At 51.3% G+C, this 24,178-nt stretch overlaps 1 protein-coding gene across 1 annotated transcript in view; it reads left to right on the forward strand.

The window, feature by feature from the left end:
- The window catches only part of ITSN1 (intersectin 1), a 244,597-nt gene that overhangs the window by 194,426 nt on the left and 25,993 nt on the right, over positions 1 to 24,178 (forward strand). The window contains exons 30-31 of the mRNA XM_082625531.1: positions 17,586 to 17,707; positions 19,532 to 19,638. Coding sequence (XP_082481657.1) covers positions 17,586 to 17,707; positions 19,532 to 19,638 — 229 coding nt within the window. The remainder of the gene's footprint in view (positions 1 to 17,585; positions 17,708 to 19,531; positions 19,639 to 24,178) is intronic.

The following is a 24,178-nucleotide window of genomic DNA, read 5'->3' on the forward strand; positions in this document are numbered from 1 at the left end:
AAGCTCTCAATAAAAACGCCGTTGCCGACAGCACAGAAAACGGGGCGGGGGGCAGGGAGCCTCAAGCACAACCTAGCGGTTCTACTAATGACTTTTTAACAGTAGTGAACTTCTGTTTCTACGTCTCTCCCCTTGGGGATTCCGTGCTGGCGATTGTGTAGAGGTCTTTCTCCACTCACATGGTGCCGAGAACGAGGACTCCCCCTCATTCACTGGCGCGTCAGTATTTTCATGGATATGAATGTAAAATATATAAATATATAAACCTGCGGCTTTAACAACTGTAATACAACTTTTGAATTAGTTATGTGTATAGATAATTAAATTCTTCATATAAAAGTTAGACGGAAATGTCTCTGTGTTCTTGATGTTGGAAGCTGGCAGTGGTGACGGGGAACAAGCAGACTGGACATGAGCAGGTGGCCTGCTGTCCATTGTGATACAGACGCCATGAGAGCCTCACTGAGTCTTCTTTGAGCGGCCCTCCCTCTTACCCTGCTACCCACCCCTCCCTGATCAATATGCAGACAGTTACCCCTCATAATACTGGTTCTGAAGAATAGAACTACCACCCAACTTCGTGCTTAACTGTCTCATTGGGCTTTGGGTACATGGTACTGATACATTGGCAGGTGTGTGATGTGACTCAGTATAAAACATTTGTCCGAAAGATATATCATGACAAGGGTCTGTTGAACATACAGATGTGGGTAAATACGGAAACTTTCACATCTTCCATACTGTTGTTCTCCATCGTTTCTGCCTTGCACACTCCAGTCTCGTTGGCTTTGCAGAAACAAACTGGTGTACACGTTGATGGAGCTGTTGGCTACGATGACCACGTGCTTGATTCCGTTCAGGAACTTCACTTACTGGTCCTCCCCTGCCATTCAGTGGAGAAGTGATTTCCTTCATCAATTCACCAAATATTGTGGGAGAGAGATCCATCGGGTGTGGATGCCCCTCTGGGTTCTGGGGAGAGTGTGCTGCTCCGTCAGTAGAGACAGGGTCCCTGTCCTCATGAAGTTCATGTTCTAATGGGAGGAACAAGCAGAAAACCAAACTACTGCATAAATATCTATACATAAATATATGTGTGGGGTGTGTGTGTGTGTGTGTGTGCGTGTGTGTGCTAAGATGATACGTTCTATGCTAGGAGAAATATGGATGCCAGGTAACACTGAGCAGGACATCCAGAGCCGACCGGGCAGGGAGAGCATTGAAGGGAGGGACCAGAGAACCCTTCCAGGAGAAAGGGATGTGTAAGCTGAGACCGGAAGGATGGGTAGGAGCTGGATGAAGCCGGGAAGAGAAGTGGCTGTTTGAGGCAGAGATGTCACACGAGGCCCAGAGGTAGGCGGAGAGATCCCTGTCACTGTCCCCCAGCCCACCCCCTTGTGAGCGAAACCCCGTCTCTTGGCCGGGACCCCTTCACCTGTATAAGTCAGTGTTTCCAGCCTTGAGTTCGGCTAGCAGGGATGCAGTTGCCAAGGTGGGTAATTCTCTATAATACTCTCTAGAACTCTCTCCAGGCCCCTTTCCATAGATCATCCCTCTAGGCTGTGTTCTGGGTTTGTTGACACAGGTTGGTCCCCAGGAAACTGCTCTTCTCCCTCCTGGATCATTCAGTTTGCACTGGATTGTAGAGTATCCCTCTGACCCAGTGCTTCTCAACCAGAGGGAGGGAAGACTATGGCATCCAGTGGGTAGAGGCTGGGGATGCTGCTAAACATCCTACAATGCACAGGACAGTCCCCCACAGCGACAGTCCCCCTGGGGCCACAGCGATCTGGCCCCAGGTGTCACCAGTACCAAGGTTGAGAAACCCTAGTCTCATCCCACTGGCTGCTGTGGGTACTGCTCTCCTGGTTGCTCTGGGTGAATATACTTGCGACTGAACTTTGGGTACAGTTTTGCCCCAGTGGCACGTGGACAAGAAGAGGACAGCTGGCTCTCCTGTGTCCGCCTGCCCCGCCCATGCAGAGCAGGACCCAGAGAGCTGGAGGCAGCCACGTGGCCCAAACTCCAGGCTGCCTCCGCATAAAATGGTATCTGGGAGAAGCCGCTCTAAAGCAAGGATTCATTCCCCTGTAAAGTTACAGTGTATTACATCATTGCATGTCCACCCTGTTCTGGAAGTAGGCCCAGATCCCCTAGCAGGTGGTGACAGGGTCCTCTCCATCTTCTCTGATGCCATCAGAAGACAAACCTGTTAACACTAGCTTAGGAAAACCTTCGAAGTGGTGGGTTTAACTGTATGAAATATTTGCCAGTACTCCTGTTTCTTACCTATAAAACGGCAGTTTCATGTGGTTCCACCTAATACACTGTATGATCTCCGGGCACATACTAGGGTAGGTGCTCAAGAATGCCTGTCCAATGGGTGGGACCGGGAATTAGTGAATGAGAGGAAAGCACCGACTTCCGGTTCTTGGGACGCAGTCTGTCACCCCCGGAGAGGAGGCCGGGCTGTCTCTGCAGTTCCCTTCCACTTTTAGGTGTGAGCTTCCTGAGAGCTACAGTCTCCTTGGAAGGGGCTGCTCCTGAAGCCTCTCGCTCATTGGTCAGTGCAGGAGGCTGAGGACCAGGATGCCAGGGCGTCTTCCCCTGCGTCTGGACCAGGTCTCCATGCCAGCCCGGGTCTCAGCTGGGGAACAGGCCTAACAAATCAGTCAGTCCTGTTTCCTGGCAGAGTGAAAATCACTTATGAGAGAAAGTGAATATTCATTTTTCCTTCTAGCAAAATTGTAAGTTAATCCTATTCATTCTTTTTAGTTCCCAAAATACCCAAGAGAATTTTTATGGAAACTACATGGAATGCCAACAGTCCCAAAACTGCCCAGAAAAATAGCCCTTTCTTCAAAATGTCTGGTATTTTGGATCTGGTAGGATAGGGAACCATAATAAGGTCAAGGATCACGATAGCTTGATGTGAACATTTCACTTCAGCCAAACTTCTCTTGGGCCTTTCTTTAAGAAAACTCCACACATAAAAATCAGACTTCCAGAACGTTTCCTAGTGTGTGGTGATTCCATATCAAAGGTTTCCATTGCCTCTTAGGAAGGTTCTGTTCTTTACATTGAAAACTCCCTGGGCATTTTTTAATAATATAACTTGAGTCACAAAAACTGAAGGTTTTGTTTGTAGAAAATGAGAATCAGCTATAAAATTGTATCAGTGCAACTTCCTGTTCAGCATGCTACCTCTTAGAAGCTACGATGTTATTATTTTATGTTGTCAGCAGACTGGGTGTGTGTGTGTGTGTGTGTGAGACAGATAGACAGACAGACAAAGAGAGACAGTGATTTACAGGTGACTTAAATGCCCATGTCAGTAACTTGGTAACAGTGGGTGAATGGTGAGCCCGTAGTACCACCAGCAAGCAGACAAGTATCACTCGAAGATTCTGGCATAGGCTGACAGCTGCTGTTCCCACATCTGCTTGGCACATAATGTCAGATGATGTCACAAGCTTCAGAAGAGGAAGCATCCCTTCCTTTGACCCAGCCCATCATGTTTTTTAAAGTTGGACAGAGTCTCCTCTGGGTGTATTTTCTCCTAACTGACACAGGAGGGGGAAAGGCACTTTTGAGCTGCCATTTTTCATCAACGATGCTGCTTCACTCAGAGTACTGAACAACTTGACTCCCCTTACATGCCCCAAGCTGCCCCTTCCCCCCTTGGTCCCTGCCACACACAGTCCCCTTTGGTCCCAGTCCACTTAGTTGCGGTCCAGGCCCCACATAGGAAAAGGTCTACAGTGGCCGCAGGTACATGCAGAGGTGCTATCCCCTCCCCACCCGGGATGATTTGAGGAGGTTGAAATCTTGGCGAACACTGGGCACACGCCCTGCACTTTGTAGCTGAGGGCACTGACGGTCTGGGAGCTACAGTGACATTCTCAAAGGCAGCTCCCAGACTCTCTGGCTTGTGCATTTGAGAAGAGCAGCCCTATCTCTGCCAGGACTTCAGAGCCACCCACCTCCACATCATCAGTGACTGCATCTGTGGAAAGATGGAGAGCAAGTTCCCCTTTCCTTGTGTGGTCCTCCCGCTCCTGGGGCTGCCATGGGAGGGAAGGATTCCAACATATTGCTGCCCCTCTCAGCACATGGGCTCAAGACACCACTGGCTTCCTCAACCTTAGCCCTTCTCACTGCAACTGCAGGCAGATTTTCCAAAGACACAGGCTTGCCCTCACTCTGGGCCAACCTAGGAACACGTGTTGCTGTAGCTTCTCAATTTTCATTCCTTGGCTGCTGTATATAATAACACAATTTATCTACAAGTTTAGTGTAATATTTGACTCCATTTCTCTTAAAATTTTGGAACACTTGCTTTTCTTTCTTTCTTTTTTTTGGCTGTGCTGTGCATCTTGTGGGATCTTAGTTCCCTGACCAGGGATTGAACCTGGGCCCACTGCAGTGAAAGCGCCGAGTCCTAACCACTGGACCACCAGGGAATTCCCTGGAACATTCTATTTGGGTAGATAGTAGAGGGGAGCATGGGGGACCCACATAACTGTATCCTGGCCCCTTTTAGAGGCTAGGAAGCAATACAAGATGGCAGTTCAGAGCAGGGGTTCAAATCCCAGCTCTGCCCCTCACTGGTTGTGTGGTCATGGGCAGATTACTTAACCTCTTTGTGCTTCATTTTCCTCATTTACATATGGAGAGATCATAATAACACCTAGCAGATAGTAAGTTCCCAATAGGTAGTAGCTTTGTTGTTTCTGTTGCTGGGGAGAAAAGGCATCTGTGTCTGGTCGGTGAGCATCACGGAATCCATTTAACTGGCTTCCTGTTTTCTTGCATTAAACCCAGACAGCACAGGATTGCGTGCATTTAAGACTTTCAGAAAACACGCTTTTGCAGATGGGGATTTCAGAGAGAAAAGCTTGGACAGCTTCCCTGAAAACTGTCAGACGTCTCGTTCATTTGTGCGCAAATCGGGGCCCTTCTCTGTTAGCGGGAGGCTGGCCCATGTCAAAGCAAGCAGCTTTTTCAAACACCTTCCTGTGCTCCCTAAACGTGCAGGGGCATTTGGGATTTGGACCACAGTCTCGGCAGATGTCCTGGCAGAGGGGGAGAAGCCGCCCCGGGTTTCACATGGCTGGTTGGCAGTGGGGAGACCAACAGAGCCAGTGGAATGCACGAGGCTTTTAAATGTCACGTCTGTGGACGGTGTTGGCAGGCCCATGCGGCGCTCCACAATAAACCTGTCACACAGGCATTGAGTCACTGGGTCCTTTATTTCTCATCACTGCATTCTGTGGCCTTGTGTTCTCTTGCCAGCAAAGATTGGAACGTTCAGCCCCCAAACATGCCAGAAACTCGTTTTTTAAAGCAACCATGTAGCTTGGCTAAGGGATGTGTATCACTAGGGGCTGCTTCCCCAAGGTACTGTCTCCAGAGCAGCCGCCCCCAGCACACTTGAAGACTGGAGGTTAATTCTCTCCTACCCCACTGTGCACACCCTGAGATGCTTCTTAGGATCCAGAGCTTTGGGCCTTGGGCACCTCTGCCCTCTTAGCCGGGCCTCCAGAAGACCGCAAGCCCTACAGTCTGCCCCAGCGCAGGAGGCAAAGCCAGGATGCCCCCCCTCCTCTCTGGGGCGTTGCCTTGGGGTTCTGAGGCCCCCCTTGGGAAGGACCCCACACATCTGAATCCTCCGCTGATGTGATCTCAGGCAGGAGCCTTCACCCTACCCCATCCTCAAGGGGCGGAAGTATATCTGCCCATCCTCTCCCTCCCCTTTCCCCCTGACTGTATCAAGGGCTCAGGACACCGCCTGCCTGCTGATTTCCAGCAAGCAACTCCTTTCCCGCTACTTCCTTGAGAATCTCAGCTGAGGAATATGGATCCAGGGGATGAGGCTGGGCTCAGCAGAACCCCAGCAGACAGGGTGCCTGCTCTCCGAGCGGGAAGAAGCCACCAGCAGACAAATAAGCAGAATCGTTTCAGCTAGTGGTGGATGAACTGGGACAAGTGTGACGGAAGGCCAGGGCTATAGCAGATGGCCTCTCTGGAGAGGTAACGTGGAGGGGTGGAGATCTGACTGCAGAAAAAGAGTCGGCATGCAAACCTCAAGGGGAAGCGTATTCCAAGCCCCAGGAACAGCCAGTGCAAAGGCCCCAAGGGTTGATGAGTTTCTCCTGCTCCTCCCATAAGGTTGCACTAGTCTTCTACCCGGTACCTGCTCCATGCTCGCCATCTTCCAGCCTCTTCTCCACACCACGGGCAGAGAGCTATTTTTAAAACCCAATTAATTCTGCTTAAAATCGTCCAGGGAGGTCCCAGTCCTCCTGGGATAATGACCCAAATCTTGCGTTTGGTTCACGAGGCCCCGCTTGATCTGCTGCCTTCTCCTGCCCATGCGCAGCCCCTGCCCCGCCCTCTCATCATGTATTCCTACCTATTTGCCCATTTGTGCTCAGCCTTCCCCAACCAGGGTCTTCCTTTCTGAGCTGCTGACAGGACCACCATTAGTGGCCTCTGTCATGTACAAACCTTCCACGTTTCTGGCATCAGAACGGGTTGCGGGTACAGGGGCTGCAGCCACTCCGGCTTCCAGGAGGAGATACTGATGCTTAAAGAGGTGAAGTCCCAGGCTGGTCTCCAGCATCCTGGTCTAATGTTCTTTCTAGTTCCTTCTTCTACCTTTTGGGTCACCATGATGACCCTAAACAGAAGTCCAGGCTTCTGTTGGCCCAGTGGGTTTCCAACTGGCTCTCTTGAAAACTGCCTCCTCTGACCTCCAAATTACTTGATGGAAAGGTCCACTTTTGGGACTTCTCTGGTGGTCCAGTGGTTAAGACTCCATGCTTCCACTGCAGGGGGCACGGGTTCAATCCCTGGTCGGGGAACTAAGGTCCCGCATGCCGTGTGACACAGCCAGAAAAAAAGAAAGGTCCACTTTTATCACTGGTCCCCACTGTGGCATCCTGGCTGGGCAGACAGCATGGACGTGGAGCCTTTCCCTGCCTTGGAGATCACATGACTCAACCTCCCCGAGCTTCGTCTTCCTCCCAGGGCTCTGTGTGCCTGCACGTCCGGGGGAGGTGGTATGTGTGCTCGGGTCCGTGGACCCCCATCACCGGCCCCGCCCTGCCCGTCGAGTCTTACGCAGCCAGACCTTCTATCACCACACTCTCCTCACCACCTCTCCAAGATTCTTGCATTAAGCTGAAGCCACTGGTGGGCCCCAGCTGGAATGCTCTCACCCCATCTTCCCCTGCTCTGTCTGCCCACCTTCACCCCTCCTTTCTCTGCTGCCTTGGCCAGCCCCTCTAACCCGCCATGTCTGAGCTCTTTGCTGAATGCTAGTTACTTACCGTACATAAGCTGAGTGGATGGAGGCTGATGCATAGACAGAGATACTCTTCCCTCCTTCCTCAGACTGTGAGCTTCTCGGGAGCCAGGTCCTATCCCATGAAGACCTAGAAACACTAAATAGCAATGGTACCTGCCTTTGTGTTTAGTACTGAATGATGCCCAGTCTCCCCATCTGCTTAGAAACTGGAGGGCAGCCCCTACCTCTCACACTTGTGTATTCCCCACGGTACCTCACTCTCAGCCGTTTCTCAGGAAGAGTCAGTTGCCCCCTGGTGTTGCCCCCCTGTCGTTCCGCAGGCTTACTTCTTCATCCCCAGCGAGGCTGGAGGGAAAGGACGCACCCCAGTGTCCAGTCTCCCCGCTGTGTGTGGCCTAGAACCTTGCACCAACTGTGCCTGGGAAAGCACCACTCTGAAAAGATAAATCCACGTGAGGGAATTCCCTGGCGGTCCAGTGGTTAGGGCTTGGCGCTTTCACTGCCATGTCCTGGGTTCGATACCTGGTTGGGGAACTATGATCCCGCAAGCTGTGCGGTGCAGCAAAAAAAAAAAAAAAAAAGTCCATGTGAGAAGACCTTAGAACAGGAAATGAGCTTGTTAATCATGAGACTTATTATTCATCATTCTTATGCCACTCTGAATAATATATATTGATTTTGTGTTTGGTTTTATGTCTCCCCTCCACTAGAATGGAAGCTCCATGAAAGCAGGGACCTGAGGGCATCTCTGCAGTTGCTGAGAAAGAACAGGAGATGTCACGGGCTCAGGTGGTCTCTTGTGTTCCAGCGGGGTCAGTTTGCCAAGTTAGGAGAGACCACAGGGGGCCACCCAGAGCTGGTTTGATGTCCGGAGCTTCCCATGGGCTGGGGCTGCCCTGGGACTGGTCAGCCAAGGTCATTTTCAGAGGAGACCTGGCTGCCTTGACCCAGTCTGGCTGCCACCAACCCCCAACAGCCTCTGGCTCCGAGGACAGGAGCGTCCTCTCAACCAGATCATCCAGGAATGGACTGAGAGAGCCATGCGTATGGGCCACCCTCAGCCCCACTCTCAGCCCCACTCTTTCAAAAGCTCGTGGTTTCCTTGTGAGTCTCCACTTTCCAAGACAGCAAGAGCAAAGGTTTTATTCCTGATCACAGAAGTCACCGTCCATCTCTGGACTCTGCTCTCCCATCTGTAAAATGAGGGCATAAAGCAGAGTGATCTTTCCAGCTCTAGCCCTGGAGTTGGGGGTCAGGTGGTGGTGGCAGTGCGGCCTCCGGGAACAGAGCATCAGAGGTTCTCTGGGCTCCGGGGTGTGGATGGCCTTAAAGGATGACATTCTGTGGTTACGGCCATCATATCTCCTTGGACAAGTGGCATGAGTGAGCTGCCTTGGGCTGGATTCGGTTCAGCGGTTGTGGCCACTCTCATCCTGCATGTGCCTGGACAGATCTAGCTTCTGAGTCTTGCTCCCTCTTCACACCAGGCACCTTGTTTCCAGGCAAGCTTCCCTCTCATGGCGTGGTCCTCACCGTTGGCTGCACATCAGAACCACCTGGGAGGTTTACAAGTCATGGACACCTGGGTCGCACCCCAGCCGGTCATATTCGATGAGTCTGCAGTACAGTAGGGACGCCAGGCTTTTTAAAGGCTCCTTAGGTGATTCCAACGTGCAGCCAAACTCGAGAGCCATGGCCCCCTCCATCCTCCAAGCAGCTGCCACAGTGACCTTCCCAAAATACAGCCAGACCTTCCCTGGCTCCCCAACCAAAGACGAAAATCCAGACACCTAGCTACATTGTTCAGGGCCTCCTCGACTGTACTTCCTCACCTGTTAGGGGTGAATTGTGTCCCCAAAATTCATATGTTGAAGCCCTTACCCTTATTCTTCATACCACAGAACACGACTGAATTTGGAGAAGGGGCTTTTAAAGAGGTCATTAAGATGAGGCCATCAGGGTGGGTCCTCATCCAATCTGACTGGTATCCTTACTAAGAAGAGGAGATTTGGGCACAAAGGGTCGCCAGGGATGATCGCAGAGAGGAAAGGTCATGTGAGGACACAGGGTGAAGATGGCCAGCCAAGGAGAGAGGCCTCAGAAGACACCAGACTTGCTGACACCTTGATTTTGGACTTGCAGCCTCCAGAACTGTGAGACAATACATTCTGTTGTCCAAGCCGCCCAGTCTGTGGAACTTTGTTACAGCAGCCTGGCTGACTGATGCATCACCCTTCCACCAGGCGAGAGAGGCATAGTGATCAAGAGAAAGAACGCTGGGGTAAGATCCCCTCTGCCTTTTATTAACTGAGGCTCTGGCAAGTTACTTAACTTCTCTGTGCCTGTTTCCCTGTCTGTTCAATGGGGAATAACAGCAGTAGCTACCACATAGGATTACTGGGGAGGATTTCGTGAGTCCATGAACGTGCAGCACTTGGAACCATGTGGCTCAGAGTAGCATCCATGTTAACTTTCCTTTCTCCCTGGTACCCCAGCCTCTGCTTCCCTCTTCCTCCCCTGCCTTCTGGCCCCACCACCCCACTCTTGCTGCCCTTTTCTCCGACTGCCCCTCTGCTCTGATCCCTAACTCCTACTCACCCACCCTGACATTTGCCTGAGGAAAGCCCAACTCAAATTCCTCTTCCTCTGGAAAATATTCCCAGATCCCTCTCATCAAAACTATGGCCTTGGGACTTCCCTGGTGGCGCAGTGGTTAAGAGTCTGCCTGCCAACGCAGGGGACATGGGTTCAAGCCCTGGTCCGGGAAGATCCCATGTGCTGCGGAGCAACTAAGCCTGTGCACAACAACTACTGAGCCTGCGCTCTGGAGCCCACGAGCCACAACTACTGAGCCCGCGCGCCTAGAGCCCGTGTTCCGCAACAAGAGAAGCCACCGCAATGAGAAGCCCGCGCACCACAAAGAAGAGTAGCCCCTGCTCTCTGCAACTAGAGGAAGCCTGCGCACAGCAATGAAGACCCAATGCAGCCAAAAATAAATAAATAAAATAAATAAACTTATATAAAAAAAAATTATGGCCTCCTTCCTCATATTGCAATAGAAGTGTGTTTGTACTTCTAACACACCAATCTGCCTTGTGTACTCAAAAGATTTATTTACGGCGGCTAGTAAGGACCACTAAAATACTGCAGGATAGAGCACATTGGCAGCGGGAACTCAGAAAGAAAGAAAAACAAGGATGGTGACATAAATGAGGCCAGGAATTAGCTAACAAATGCAGACCATGGGGCACTTGATGCCACACCAGGAATTCCAACATCGGTGATAAAGCCATGAATGATATGCCTTTGATTAAAAAAAAATCACTTACATTCTTTTTGACGCAAAATTAAGAGATGATTTATCCCTGAGAGTAATTTGATTTTCGCCACTTCTCAACAGTCATTAAATTGCCCAGCAGCCCATGTAGCTGGATTCTCCTTCTTGGGAGACAATTAAGCTTATCTGGAAACCACATTGGCGCTTTTAAGCTTCCAGGTTGTGACTGAGTGCAGCTGAGTAGAAGGCCCTGAGGAGTCCCCAGGACAGGCTGCAGAGGGATGCCTGGGCTCAGCTGGACATAGCTCAGGGGGTCTTTGGTGCCATCAGGTAGAATTTCCCCTACCTCTCACCACAGGTCTCTGTGCCCACTTGGCATCTCTAGACCCCCATCAAAATCCAGTCTTAAGGATTTGCACCTCTGAGGTCTCAGGGATGGATGAGAGGGTGCATGATGTCCTCTACGAGGTGCCTGTGAGTCGGCAAGGACCAGAGTGTGGATGGGATGCCCCAGCCTCCAGCAGAGACCGAAGCTCCCGCAGGACAACCGCCTGTCCTGCTCCTTCATCAGTGAGTCCCAGCATCAAGCACAGTTGCGGCCATGGCGGGCCACAGCTTAGAGAAGAGGGGGTTTAGACATTGGCTGCAGGGAAAGGACAAAGCGCTTTGACCACAGAACCTTCTTTTTGTCACATCCATTGTGGACAATAAGGGCAACACGATTGGATCCATTTTCCCAGGAGAATCCAGTGTAGCCTTGAGGGAAGTGTGCCCACCTGGCAGGAGACACCAGGGCCATGAGGCTCCCATTTCCTACATTCAGGCCAACCCTGGAGAAAAGCCTTCTGTGTAGACGGGAGCTCCAGGATCCCAGTTAACATGGATCCTGCTGACCCAGGGCCATTTAGCCAGAGGATTTGGACTGAATGTCCCCACAGACATTGGTAGATCCTTTCCCTTAAAGATGAAAAACTATCGCCCAAGCTTCCACACTGCTTCTCCCCCGTCCCTCTGGCATCACGGCCTCTGTAATCTACTTCCCACCTTATCTACTGTCTACTTCCACACTTATCTTCCATAGCATCTCTGTGTTTACCTGGCATGCTGGCCCACATGTCCCCAACATAATGGCCCCATCCTCCCTGGCCATATAGAAGCCTGGCACAAGGAGGACCAGGTCCTCATATAACCTTCCTCCATCAGGGTTGAGAGCATCTAGTTTTCTGAGTTGCTGCATCCTCCACCATCAGCACAGCCCGCAGGCCCATTCTTTGTTGCTTGCTGTTTTCTTTTTTTCTTTTTTTTTTTTTTTTTGCGGTATGCGGGCCTCTCACTGTTGTGGCCTGTTGCTTGCTGTTTTAAATTTAATTTTCATGTCCAGTCACCCCCCAGGGCTGTGACTTTCCTTGAGGACAAGGACATTACCTTGCTTATTTCTGTGTCTCTTGGACTTCATGGGGAATGCAATGCATATTTATCGACCATCTCATTGTATATTTTGGCCCTTTCATAAGAGGAATGAAGCCTGTTTATTTGCTTTGCTCTGTGGCCAGCTTGCTGTGGGGCCTGGTTTGGTTTTTAAAATTATGGTCCCTGCTGGGAAAGGAAGTAGAATGATTGGGGTAGGGAGAGGGGGCTTTTTACCCTACATCTCGACACTTCATGTCTTTTGAACTGTTTACAATAAGCATGTGTTCGTGCATTACTTTTGTAAAAAAGCAATTTATTTAGATTATGCTGTTCCTATGAGCAATGTCCCACTGAGGGGCCTTTTGGGGTAAGATACTTTTCTGCAGTGCCCCAGACTCAAATCCTTTCAGAGGGGCATCATGGCTCTCTCTGTTCTGTAAGTGTGTCTAACTATATGAAATTATAAGGGACAGCACACAGATTAGGAATTTTACATGGGTTGTAATTGAGGATCATTTCTGACTGCCTGGAGTCATTTGCCATATTATTTCAGCTGCGAGTGGATTATAGTTAGTTATAAGAATCCCTCCATCATGCCGAGATGTCCATGAAATTTATTTGCTGTGCTTTGCCCTCTCGTTTTTCACTGGGAAAGGAAGCCAGCAAAGCATGTTTATTCTGGTTCCCACAGGAGAGAAGGACCACATCCCTCCACCCCTAAAGAAAACTCTCTATTTGAAATGTCTTTTCCACTTACCCTGCTCTGAATAATGGAGTTTTTAAACTCTTTTGTTTTTCTAAATATTAAATTTTCAAAGGAAGGATATTTTTGAGTTCAAAGCACCTATTTCAAGTCTTTAATGGTTCTCTTGGTCTGGCATTCATCAGCAAGGATTTTTAAAGCAGCATCCTATGGGTCAGTTCAGTAGCTGAAAAGACTGTTCCAAGCCAATATTGTTGCCACATAATGCTGAGACGAATCTCCCCATAAAATCTTTGCTGTTTATTGGGTTCTGGGTCCTGGAGAAGCCATCTGGACCATCCCTCTGTCTCCAGGCAGGCTGGTTGGGGGGCCAGCACAGGGTGGGATTTGTTGGGGCAAGTAGCCTAGAGTCACACAGCACTGCCCCCCCCCATATTTCTCAGCCTGCTGGGTGGATTGACCGAAGGCTGGAGATGCCGAGAGTAGGACGCCATGCAGCCTTCTCATGCCCCCCCCCCACCCCCATGAGCAGGAGACGGTCAGTTCACCCTGAACTGGCCTCAGCACCTGGAATTCTTAGACCAGTGGCCCCAAATCCACCCTGGACCTTCTGCTGTTGCTCTGGCTCTGAGCTTCAAAACCACACTGTGTGAAACTTGAAGACTCAGAAGAATGAACTTCTGAAATCCAAAGCAAGCCAGTTCCTGTCATCTTTCCTCACAGGTCCTTGTGTCCAGTTCCTCAGTCGTTCTGTGTATCTCTGGTCACGTGCACCATCCTTGCTGCAGAGTTGTCAGTTTCTAGGAATGTCACCGTTTCTCAGTGGGGTGCTATTGGAACTGGAGGTGGGCCATTCTCTGTCCTGTATATTGCAGGTCATCTAGCAGCCCTGGTTCAGCACCCCCAAATTCCAGCAGCCACCTCCAGTCATTATGACAACCAAGAATTCATTCTCAGCCTGGAGTTGGGAGGTGGTTGCAGTGCAACCCTCAACCTGGTGGGGAGCAATACCACCCTCGGCCTGTAGGGGGGGCAGCACCCTCTTCAGCCTGTGGACGGGGCAGCACCATCTTCAGCCTGGGGGAGGGGCAGTACCGTCTTCAGCCTGTAGGGGGGGCAGTACCGTCTTCAGACTGTAGGGGGGGCAGTACCGTCTTCAGCCTGTAGGGGGGGCAGTACCGTCTTCAGCCTGGGGGGAGGGGCAGTACCATCTTCAGCCTGGGGGAGGGGCAGTACCATCTTCAGCCTGTAGGGGGCAGCACCATCTTCGGCCTGTGGGCGGGGCAGTACAGTCTTCAGCCTGTGGGAGGGGCAGTACCGTCTTCAGCCTGTGGGCAGGCAGTACCATCTTCAGCCTGTAGGGGGGGCAGTACCACCTTCAGCCTGTTGGGGGACGGCATCACCTGCAGCTGAGGATCCCAGGGTTCTTAGCTCTATGCTCTGGGGGTCAGGCATTTCTCCTCTTCCATCATGAATTCCCAGCACCCAGCACAGTAGGATATCAGTAAATATTTGTCAAATGAATGAAGGAATGAGATCCATGAGCAAGCTTCAAGAGGGTCTGCCAATCCTTTAAGATTGTGTGCAAAATGTGTATATTGTGTGCATTGTATACATATGTTTTCTGAGGTAAGAGTTCATAGCATCCACCAGATTCTGCAAGGGGAATTGTGACCTATGGGGACGTTTGGAGACTGTTCCAGCCAGTGTCCACTACTAGCCCGATGTTTGTATCCCTGCAAACGTCACTGCACAGTGTGTGGGAACTGAGTTTTAGAGCTGCTGGTCTGTACCAGTACTCTGATATCCCTGCAGAAAGGAAGGTCCTGAAAATTGCAGGGGAGACTCCGCTTCCCTGAGTTCATACAAGTCTGTAATGCAAGGGCTGTATTCTACCCTTTAACAAGAAATGGCCTTACCCCTGGGCCCTTGGACTCACTAACAGGAAAGCTTGGTAAGAATAAGGCAGGAATAAGATTTTTCCTCCCAAATTCAAGTGTTTCCTGGGTGGCTTTCCTAAAGAAAGCTAAAGAAATTGGTGACGTCACTCAGCTTCCGGTAAGCCAGGGCTCACGCATCACCTTGGCGGAGGTTGGCTGAGCCCCCCAGGTGAGCAATCATGACTTCCTTCCTGATAATTCATTGTTGATGCAATTGTTTTAATAAAACACAGTCAACGCACCGAGGCAGGATGGACAGCTAGGCCGAGCTGGTGGCTGAGCAGAGGGCCCGAGTCCCAGAAACATCTGCAGACCTACGCGAAGGCTCATTCTCAGCCCGTGGCCCTGTGGAATTGTAGTTTAGCCGCACTGCCACGGCTTTGAATGAGGTCTCGGCTGGAAGGGCGTGGAGGGCGTTGACATGATGATGGCTCAGCCTTGATGCTTTCCTGGCATCCCTCTGCCCATCCTGGCATCATCCTGTCCCAGGAAGAGAAGCTCCAGCATTCTAGAGAGGGCATTTGGCCAGGGGAGGGGACAACACTGAAGGCTGGAAGTGCCAGCTCAGAGTTAATTCTGGGCACAGTGAAGCATTTACCAATAAGTCTATGATATTGTTCGCCCCAGAGGCATCATTCTATTTGCAGAAGCTTCCAGCATATAGACTACATCAGTCACGAGCCTAGAAACTCCCTTGGGGGAAGATGGAATCTCTGAGGAACCCCCGATAGTTCAGAGCAGGCTTCTCAGATGTGAGTGTACCTAAAAAGTCACCTGGATAGTTTGTTAAATCAGATTCCAGGCCCTGACTCCACAATCTAGTCAGCAGGGGCCTGAGCATCTGCATTTCTAATAAGCTCCCAGGTGCTGCTGATGCTGCCCGTCTAGGAACCCGACTTTGAGAACCACTGGTGTCCAGCAGGCGGTTCCGCACTGTGCTCCACAGCACCCCCTTGTGGGGAGAAGAAGGGATGCGAAAAGCAAGTGAATGGGACTCAGCGCCTCACCCCCACCAACATCCAAGACACCTCCCAGTCTTCTTTTTTAAAAAAATTTTTTTAAATTTAATTTTATTTATTTATTTATTTTTGGCTGCGTTGGGTCTTCATTGCTGCACGAGGGCTTTTTTCTCTAGTTGCGGTGAGCGGGGGCTACTCTTCGTTGCGGTGTGTGGGCTTCTTGTTGTGGAGCACAGGCTCTAGGCGCGTGGGATTCCGTAGTATGGCACGCGGGCTCAGTAGTTATGGCGCACAGGCTTAGTTGCTCCGCAGCATGTGGGATCTTCCCGGACCAGGGCTCGAACCCATGTCCCCTGCACTGGCAGGCAGATTCTTAACCACTGAGCCACCAGGGAAGCCCACCTTCCAGTCTTCTTTACAAATCTGGTTTTGGTGGTTAAACAAAGAACCCCTGATTAAAAGGACAGGGGTGAGGGGACCACTGACCTGGAAGAGGTAGGTCCAGACCTGCAGGAGGGGTACTCCCTAGAGCCGCGAGCTTCCACGCCCCTCATTCCAGTGTGCCTGAGGCAGGGGACAGCCTCTGCCCGAAACCCGAGAGCATCCAAAGCAGACCAACCCCAAGTAACCGGCTAAGTGAGCAGAGGCCAGGGCGGGCGCCACCGGCTGTGCATGCCCCACCCCACGTCAGCAGAGCCTACTCCTTGTGGACCTGCAGCCAGAGCTGTGTCCGGCCGTCTGCACCTGGAGGAGTTCCCTCTCTGCCTGTAGGTCCACTGCTCAGCTCCCGTGGGTGCAGGACGGCAGCCTGGTCCAGGAGAGTTTGCTCAGCCGCGTCTGGATGTGCCCCACCTCTGCCCTATCCCCGGGCCCATCAGGAGCCTCAGCACTGCCATTTCATCCTCCAAACCCCAACCTCAGGATAACCATGTGCCCTCCTGTAGCTCAGATCCAGCAGCAGTGATCTGGGGTAGAGCCCAGTCTCTGGGGTCAAAGTGTCAGGTTCCCATCTCAGCTTCTCCACCACCCAGCTGAGAGAGCTTGGGTGAGGCAACCTCTCTGAGCCTCAGTTTCCCTGTCTGTACAATGGGGATGATTTTAGTGTCTATGTGAGCGTTAAACACAACTGTCAGTGTTCAGAAGCTCCTGGTACAGCACCTGGCATGGTGAGAGCCCTCAGGAAATGTCGGCCAGTTGTTACTAAGTCTACTCTGTTTTTTTGTTTGTTTGTTTGTTTGGTTTGGTTTGGTTTTAGGCCGCCCCATGTGGCATGTGGGATCTTTGTTGCCCGACCAGGGATCGAACCCGTGCCCCTTGAATTGGGAGCACAGAGTCTTAACCACTGGACTGCCAGGGAAGTCCCCACTAAGTCTTCTCTCTTGACACTCTTTTAGTGGTTTTGCTGAAGCAGGAGTGTGAGGCCTGTAATAGTTTCCTGAGGCTGCTGTAACAAATGACTGCAAACTGGGTGGGCTTAAAACAACAGAAATTTATTTTCTCATAGTTCTGGAGGTGAGACGTCCAAAATCAAGGTTTGGGCAGGGCCATGTTCCTTTGCGGGCTTCAGGGGAGAATTTATTGCATGCCTTTCCCTTAGCTTCTGATGCTGCCAGCAATCCCTGGCGTTCCTTGGCTTGTAGACACGTCACTGTAGGCTCTACCTCTGTCGTCATGTGGCGTTCCTTCTGTCTGTCTCTGTGTCGTCTTCTTATAAGCACGCCAGTCATATTGGACTAGGGCCCGCCCTAATTGAGTATGACTTCGTCTTAATTGGATTGCATCTGCAGAGACCCTATTTCCAAACAAGTCCCCTTCAGAGTTACCAGGGATAGGACTTGAACATATCTTTTTAGGGGACAACACTGTTTAACTGGAGTGAGACCACAGGGCCCGGCGGCCACGAGGACCCTGGGGATCTTCCCCATGAAGCTGTACAGGTTTCCCTAGACCTGGACTAAATTGTCCCCATGGTTGTGTTTTGCAGGGTGTTCAGACTTACACCTCTTGGATATGTTGACCCCAACTGAGAGAAAGCGACAGGGATACATCCACGAGCTCATTGTCACGGAGGAGAACTATGTGAATGACCTGCAGCTGGTCACAGAGGTAAGGGCAGCTGGGGGCGCTGGGGCGGGGTGGGGGGCACTGGCAGAGGGTGGGGAAGGCAGGGACTCTGTCAAGGAGGGCTGGGTCCTGATTCCCAGTGTGAGAAGCTTTCGGAGGTATGGGAGCATCTGGAGCGTACATCACAGAGGAGAGTCTTACCCAAGAGAAGATGCTTAATTCTCCTCCGTGGCCACGGACTCACAATTCTCATCTGTGAGCCCTACCCACAGAGGGGCAGAGACCCTTCAAGACAGGGTTAGATGAGCCCGTGAGGAGTGCCTGACAGGGGACACATGGGCTGTGAGGTGGGAGTCTGGGCTCGGCTCAGAGAACTTGCAGCTCCGCCACCAACTAATTGATGCCATAGAGCATCATCTCCCTGGCCCTCAGCGGTGACATCTGAAAGATGGCAGTCATCTGCCTGATATCTTGGTTATTCCTCATGCTACATGTTACCCCCCAAGAAAAATCTGTTGCAGAGAATGAAGATGTTTCCTCCCGGGGCCCCGTGCATACCCTCCCTCCCCCGTCCTGGACGATGTCTCATTTTGGCTCTCCTCCCAGAGAGCTGTTGAAGGGCCTTGTCTGCCTAGTCCAGAGGATGGGGAGGTACAGAGTTGGGAAGTTCTGCTTTTCAGGAAGCCTTTGGTCCATACGCATGGGAGGTTGCCATAGTAGGAGACAGGGGTTTGCAGAGCTGGACGTTGGGGTCACCCTATAGTTTGAAAAGTACCGTGATAGTTTGGGAACCCCCATACCCCAACTATTGTGAAACCATCTCCTCTGATAGTCTTAACGACCCGGAAAGGCATTGCTCGATGACCCAGTGTTGATGAGTTGATGGCCCCCAAGGCCATCATTAATGCTTAGGAAACATTGGTATGAAAAGGTGTCCCTTTCTCAAGACACGTGACTGTCACTAAATATACAGTCTTGGATGTCTAGGCTGTGAGTGTCACCCTCTTAGATATGGTACGTTGTGCAGTGGCCTGGTATATGCCAGGTTCAACATCGGCTTAAAGACTCATGAAGTACTCTGGGCTCCAAGGGATCACCCTCAGCCCAGCCAAGTTTATTTCAAAGACAGGCTGTCCCGGTCCCTAAGGTACCTTCCAGCGAGTGGCCTGCCTGCAATGGTAGCTATGACCTCTTTCTAGGCAGGGGCTCACCACGTGGGGCTCAGCCAAGACCTGTGGTCTACTGTGAGTTGCCGACCCACACGGCGCTTGGGCAGACTCCTCAATTTCCCGGAGTCCCGGAGAGGGGCAGTGCCCACCTGGCATCAGGCCTTCACTCGCTGGCTGTGTCCCAGGCCCAGCCCAGGCTGTGGGCAGAGCAGTGGAGTCCATCCTGTCCCCAGGCTGCTGGTTGGGGGCCCGCCTGCCAGGGCTGCTCCCCTGGACTTCCTGAGGCTTGTGTGTGCAGCCGATGCTGGGAGCAGGAAGGCGGGAGTGCCCCCCACCCCATGCACCTCTCGGCCCTTCACTTCCCCCCTGTGCCCAGTTCCTCACCATGGCAGGTGAGGGCTTGAGTGCCTTTGTCCAGACCCCCGGCTGAGTCCTGGCGGAATTGAGGCCTGTCCTCCAGAGTTTCGTGGGCCTCCCTGTAAAACAGTGTGGACCTGATGGGAACCCACCACCTCCCCATCCCCCCCGGCAGAGGGAGGGCCACCTGCTTCAGAAACTCCACAGCTTCTGGGCCTCCCAGCCAAAGCTGCAGATGCCTCGGTCCTTCCCCTGGCTCTGAGCAGATCGGTGTGTGCGTGCGTTTGAGTTTTAAGCTAACTGTTTGCTTTCTGAACTGCTTCGTTTTCTGCATCTGTAGATCTTTCAGAAACCCCTGATGGAGTCTGAGCTGCTGACAGAGAAAGAGGGTGCTATGATTTTTGTTAACTGGAAGGACCTGATTATGTGTAATATCAAACTGCTGAAGTAAGCCTCTCCTCTCCCCAGCCTGTCTTCGCCCTCGCTCTCCGGCCCTGCTACGCGTCGTCGTCCGTGTGTCCCCTCCGTGCATGCCGCCCTGTGTTTCTTTCTGCCTCTCTTCCTCTTTTCCACTCACAAGACCCATCGCTCTTCCTTGCCCTGATGCTTTCTGGAAACACACCCCCAGTTTTTCATTGGGGAGAATGGATTGCTCAGGCATCCCGGTTCCTGCTTTTACCATGGTTCTAGAATGAATGGAGCTGGGCCGATTCTGGCTCCTAATCGCTGGCCAGCTCCATCCAGTCAGGGGGCAGACCCCATGCCTCAGACCCTGGTTCCACTGGAGGAATGTTGGTCTCTTGAGACTTTCTTGGCTCCTGAAGATGGGAAACGGTGGGACCGCTCATGGCCACGGTCAGCGGCAGTTCTCAGGATAGGCCTCTGAGAAGCTGGCCTGGAGCAGTTGCTATTTTATTTATTCCTGTTTTAATTCTCAGAGGCAGCTACAGGGCCAGGGAGAAGCACTGGGCCAGGAGCCTGGAAACCTGGGCTTGGAGCCCGACTTTCTGCCCTTCCTCAGTTTCCCCACCTGTAAAAGGAAGGGATTGGATTACATCATCACAAAAGTCCTTTCCAGTTCTTAAAAAGAACTTCCAAATCTGTGTCCACCAGGCCCTCAGTATAACACCATTTGCTAGAAAACAGATGAAGTCCGTGGTGATCCTGGGGGCCAGGAGGAAGCACAGGCCCTGGGAACTGGTGTCCATTCCAGATCTCTAGGTTCATATAATTGGGAAGCAGCTATTTCCTGAATGTGGTCCCTGGGATTTTATAAAGTGAGTTCAGGTCCCCACTTTCCTGAGTGTGTTTGGGAGTAGATGAAGGGATGGACAGAGAGGTGCAGAGAGGTGGCTGTGAAGAAAAACTCTAACGTCTTCTGTCTCTATGTTCTAGAAGATGTTAATCAAAGATGGCGGCATGGGGGTGGCTTGGAGAAAGTATTTCCGTTACCCCCCTTGAGAAGCATACTGTAGAGGTTTCTAGCGTAGGTCTGGGTCAGGCTCTTGGGCTCACACTCTGCTGTTGCCTACCTGCTTTGAGCAAGTCGCCTATGCTCCCTGGGCCTCAGTGTCCTCATCTGTAAAATGGGGGTGATAATAGGATCTACCACATACGGGTCTCCTTAGGGAGCATTTAGACAGCGAGTGCCTGGTCCCTCGTAAGTGCTGGGCTTGGGCCCTAGGGTGGGCTGAGCACCCACTCTTGTCTTGGACAGAGGCTGCCTTATCACCTGGGGCAGGTGGGCTAGTTAACCCCTGAACCTACAAGTACTAAACCTAAAATGTTGGAGACAGGTTGTTTTGAAATAGATGAAAAGGTTTTCTGTTGAACGTATACCTACAACGTATACCTACCTCTTTCCTTGGGCGGCTGCGTGGGGGTGGGGAGGCGGGCGATGTGTCTGATGTTCCCGAGTGACACCCCTCCCCAGCCCTCCCAGCACCGGCGCTCCCCATGCGTTTCTGTTGTCTCTGTATTTTTAACCCTCCGTCCTGCTCCTGTCAGGAAAGCAGAAGCCCCTTTCCTGAGCTCTGTCAGGGCCAGGCCTGTGCGCTTCTTCCACCCATTAGCGCCGATGGGCTCCACAGCCCTGGAGGTAGGAATTGAGAACGCTCTTGCAACCGTGGAAACGAGGCTCAGAGAGGTTGAGTGACTTGTCCAAGGTCACACAGAAGGCAATCAGGGTGCCCCGAGCCGCTCTGTGGACAACGCCCAGGGTCCCACTAGGGGTTCCACCCTGTCCTGCCCTCGAAGGAAAGAAGGTGAGACCAGGAGGCCGACATCTCAAGTCTTCCTCTGGGCTCCAGCGCCTTCTAACTCGTTTTGGGCAGTTACCTCGGGCAGATAACTCCCCAGCCCTTTGTTTTAGAACTTGTAAAATTGCAGTCAGGGCGCCTGCCCTGTCTAGCATGCGGGGTTATCCCAAGGAGCAAGGAGATCAGGTGTACAGCTGGCACCCTGTCAATCATGGCACCAACGGGCACAGACACCCCCTCCCCCATCACAGGTATGCTCTGGGCCTTCCTCTGATGACCGGATTGGTTAGTTTGGCTAATCTGTTCACTTTCCAGATAAAATACTTGTATTTAGCCAGAGCTTTCTGGCGACCTGATTTCTTTCTTCCTTTCTTTTTCCTTTTCAAGATCTTATTATGAAAATTTTCAAACATACCAGAAAAAATTGAAAGAATTTTATGGTGAGCGCCCATATTGTAGATTATGCAATTTTGCTGCATAGACTTAATTTCTTTGTGCAAAGGACTAATCCCAATGATGGGAAGATTTAGGACTCCTGGTAGGATGGAAGAAGATGAAGAGAACTTAAGGCAGCTCTCCCTGGAAGGCCGCAGTGGGCAGCCACATATCTGTCACTCCTGATCCAAGGGCCAGCAACTCCTTGTACTTAGAGGGGGGACATAGGATTTATCAAACAGATAACTAAGAAACAAATAAAATGAACATAAAAGGGAGCTACCTGGGGCACACAGACTTCCTACTAATGCCGCCTCTGGTTGGGGGTTGAAATGGATGGTTGGCTCTCTTACCTGTGAGCAGAGGGCTGAGAAGTTTGCCTTCAGTGAGCTGAATAGGGGAGAAGAATCTAGAACATTTTAAAGTTAAGAGCTAGGTGCAGGCCCCTAGGGGTGGCTGTTAGAAGTGATAGCAGTAGGAATGCAGAAGTGAGATAGGGTGTGTAGAACCAGGTACTGCAGCTGTTTTTTTTTTTTTTTGGTACGCAGGCCTCTCACTGCTGTGGCCTCTCCCACTGTGGAGCACAGGCTCTGGACGCACAGGCTCAGCAGCCATGGCTCACGGGCCCAGCCGCTCTGCGGCATGTGGTATCTTCCCAGACCGGGGCACGAACCCATGTCTCCGGCATCGGCAGGCGGACTCTCAACCACTGCGCCACCAGGGAAACCCTGAAGCTGTTTTTTTTTAAAATCAAGATCCTTTCCTGCCTCCTTGCTTGAAAAATAAATAAATAAATAAATAAATAAATAAATAAATGAAAGAGCTTCTCCAAAAAAAAAAAAAAAAGTTTTTCTTAAATATTAAGTATTCAGTTTTCTTTTTAACTTAAGAAGAATAGCCATGATTTTATTTTAGGCAGAAAAACAAAGAAAAATAAAAAGTAAAAAAGATACCTTGGGGGGTAAAGACAGGATGGGGAGAAGGAAGGAAGGGGCTTTGGGTGGGAGTGGGCAGGGTGAGAGGAAAGGAGGCAGAGGCTTGAGGAAATGAGACAGAAGGACAGAGGGAAGGGAAGAGCAGAGGGGCCGTGGAAGCCCCCCTTGGTGGGATGGCGGGAGCTGCTTCTGGAGCGAGGACAGGCCAGGAGCCCTGAGCAGCTTGAGGGGAGGTGGGGCTGGGCACGGTGCTTGTCCTCACATGCGGTGCTTACAGACTGTGGGCTCTGGAGACCAAGGCTTCCTGCCACCCATGAGCTGTGTGACTCTGGTCAAGTCGCTCAATGTCTGCGTGCCTCGGTTTCCCCAACCGTCAATAGGGATAATAAGTCATATAGGTTAAAAAAATTGTTTGACACATTAGGACACATTCATAAACGCCAGCTCTCTTGACCATCCCCTTGATCTGCGAACTTCAGAGGGCTACTCATTCGTTCAGCAAATGTCAAGCTCTCTGACGTGTCCATTAGCTGATTGATTACTGTCGCAGTTCAAGACCTTGAATCCATAGACCTTTATATGAGATTACAAATCAGCTCACCAAAGGGCAGGGCTGAGGGTGCAGCAATGGAGTCATGTGATCCCTGAGCCTGGTGACGTGCCCTGTTTCAACCCACTCAAACCCAGTCCTCAAAAGCCTTGCCTGTGCGGTAGAACATCCCAGAAGGTGACTCACAGTTCGACCTAACAGGTGCCTGGTCTGTAGCAGGGGCCTGATTTTAGGTCTGTCTCCCAGTTGGACAAATCAGCTCTCCAAGCATGGGCCTCCAGAACCCAGGAACTGGCTTAACTTCCTCAAGACAGTGATGATCTCTGTGTGATCTTTTTTTTTTCCCCTTTTTCTTCTCTCCCCATCATTAAAAAAAAAAAAAAAAAAGGAGGGGGGCAGGTGAAAGTACTCGTATTCCGTTGCAGAAAGATTGTGTTGCTCCTCATTGGAAAACCATGGAATGATGGAATTTCTTCCCATTTCCATCCATAGCAAGTTTGTAACATGGTTATTCAGCACTCTCGTCCCCCAGAATTGGTAGTGACGTAACCCTTGAGCAAATTTCTACACACTGGGAGATATTCCACACCCACCCAATGAGCAGTGGCCACCTGGCCATCCTGAGGGTACCAACCTGCCACTCCTCACACCCCAGGCAGCCAGTGCTGACCAGCACCTCTCCCCACAAGGGCACCTGCTTGAGGGGGAATGGCTCATTGTTTGGACCACATAACGCACTGTCCCTAAAGTTTTTCTCCTTGGCTTGTTGCCCAGTCCAAAGATTTTTTTTTTCTTTAACCAAAAATGTA

Source organism: Mesoplodon mirus, assembly GCF_964341445.2.
Source record: "Mesoplodon mirus genome assembly, chromosome: 6".
Lineage (NCBI taxonomy): Eukaryota > Metazoa > Chordata > Mammalia > Artiodactyla > Ziphiidae > Mesoplodon > Mesoplodon mirus.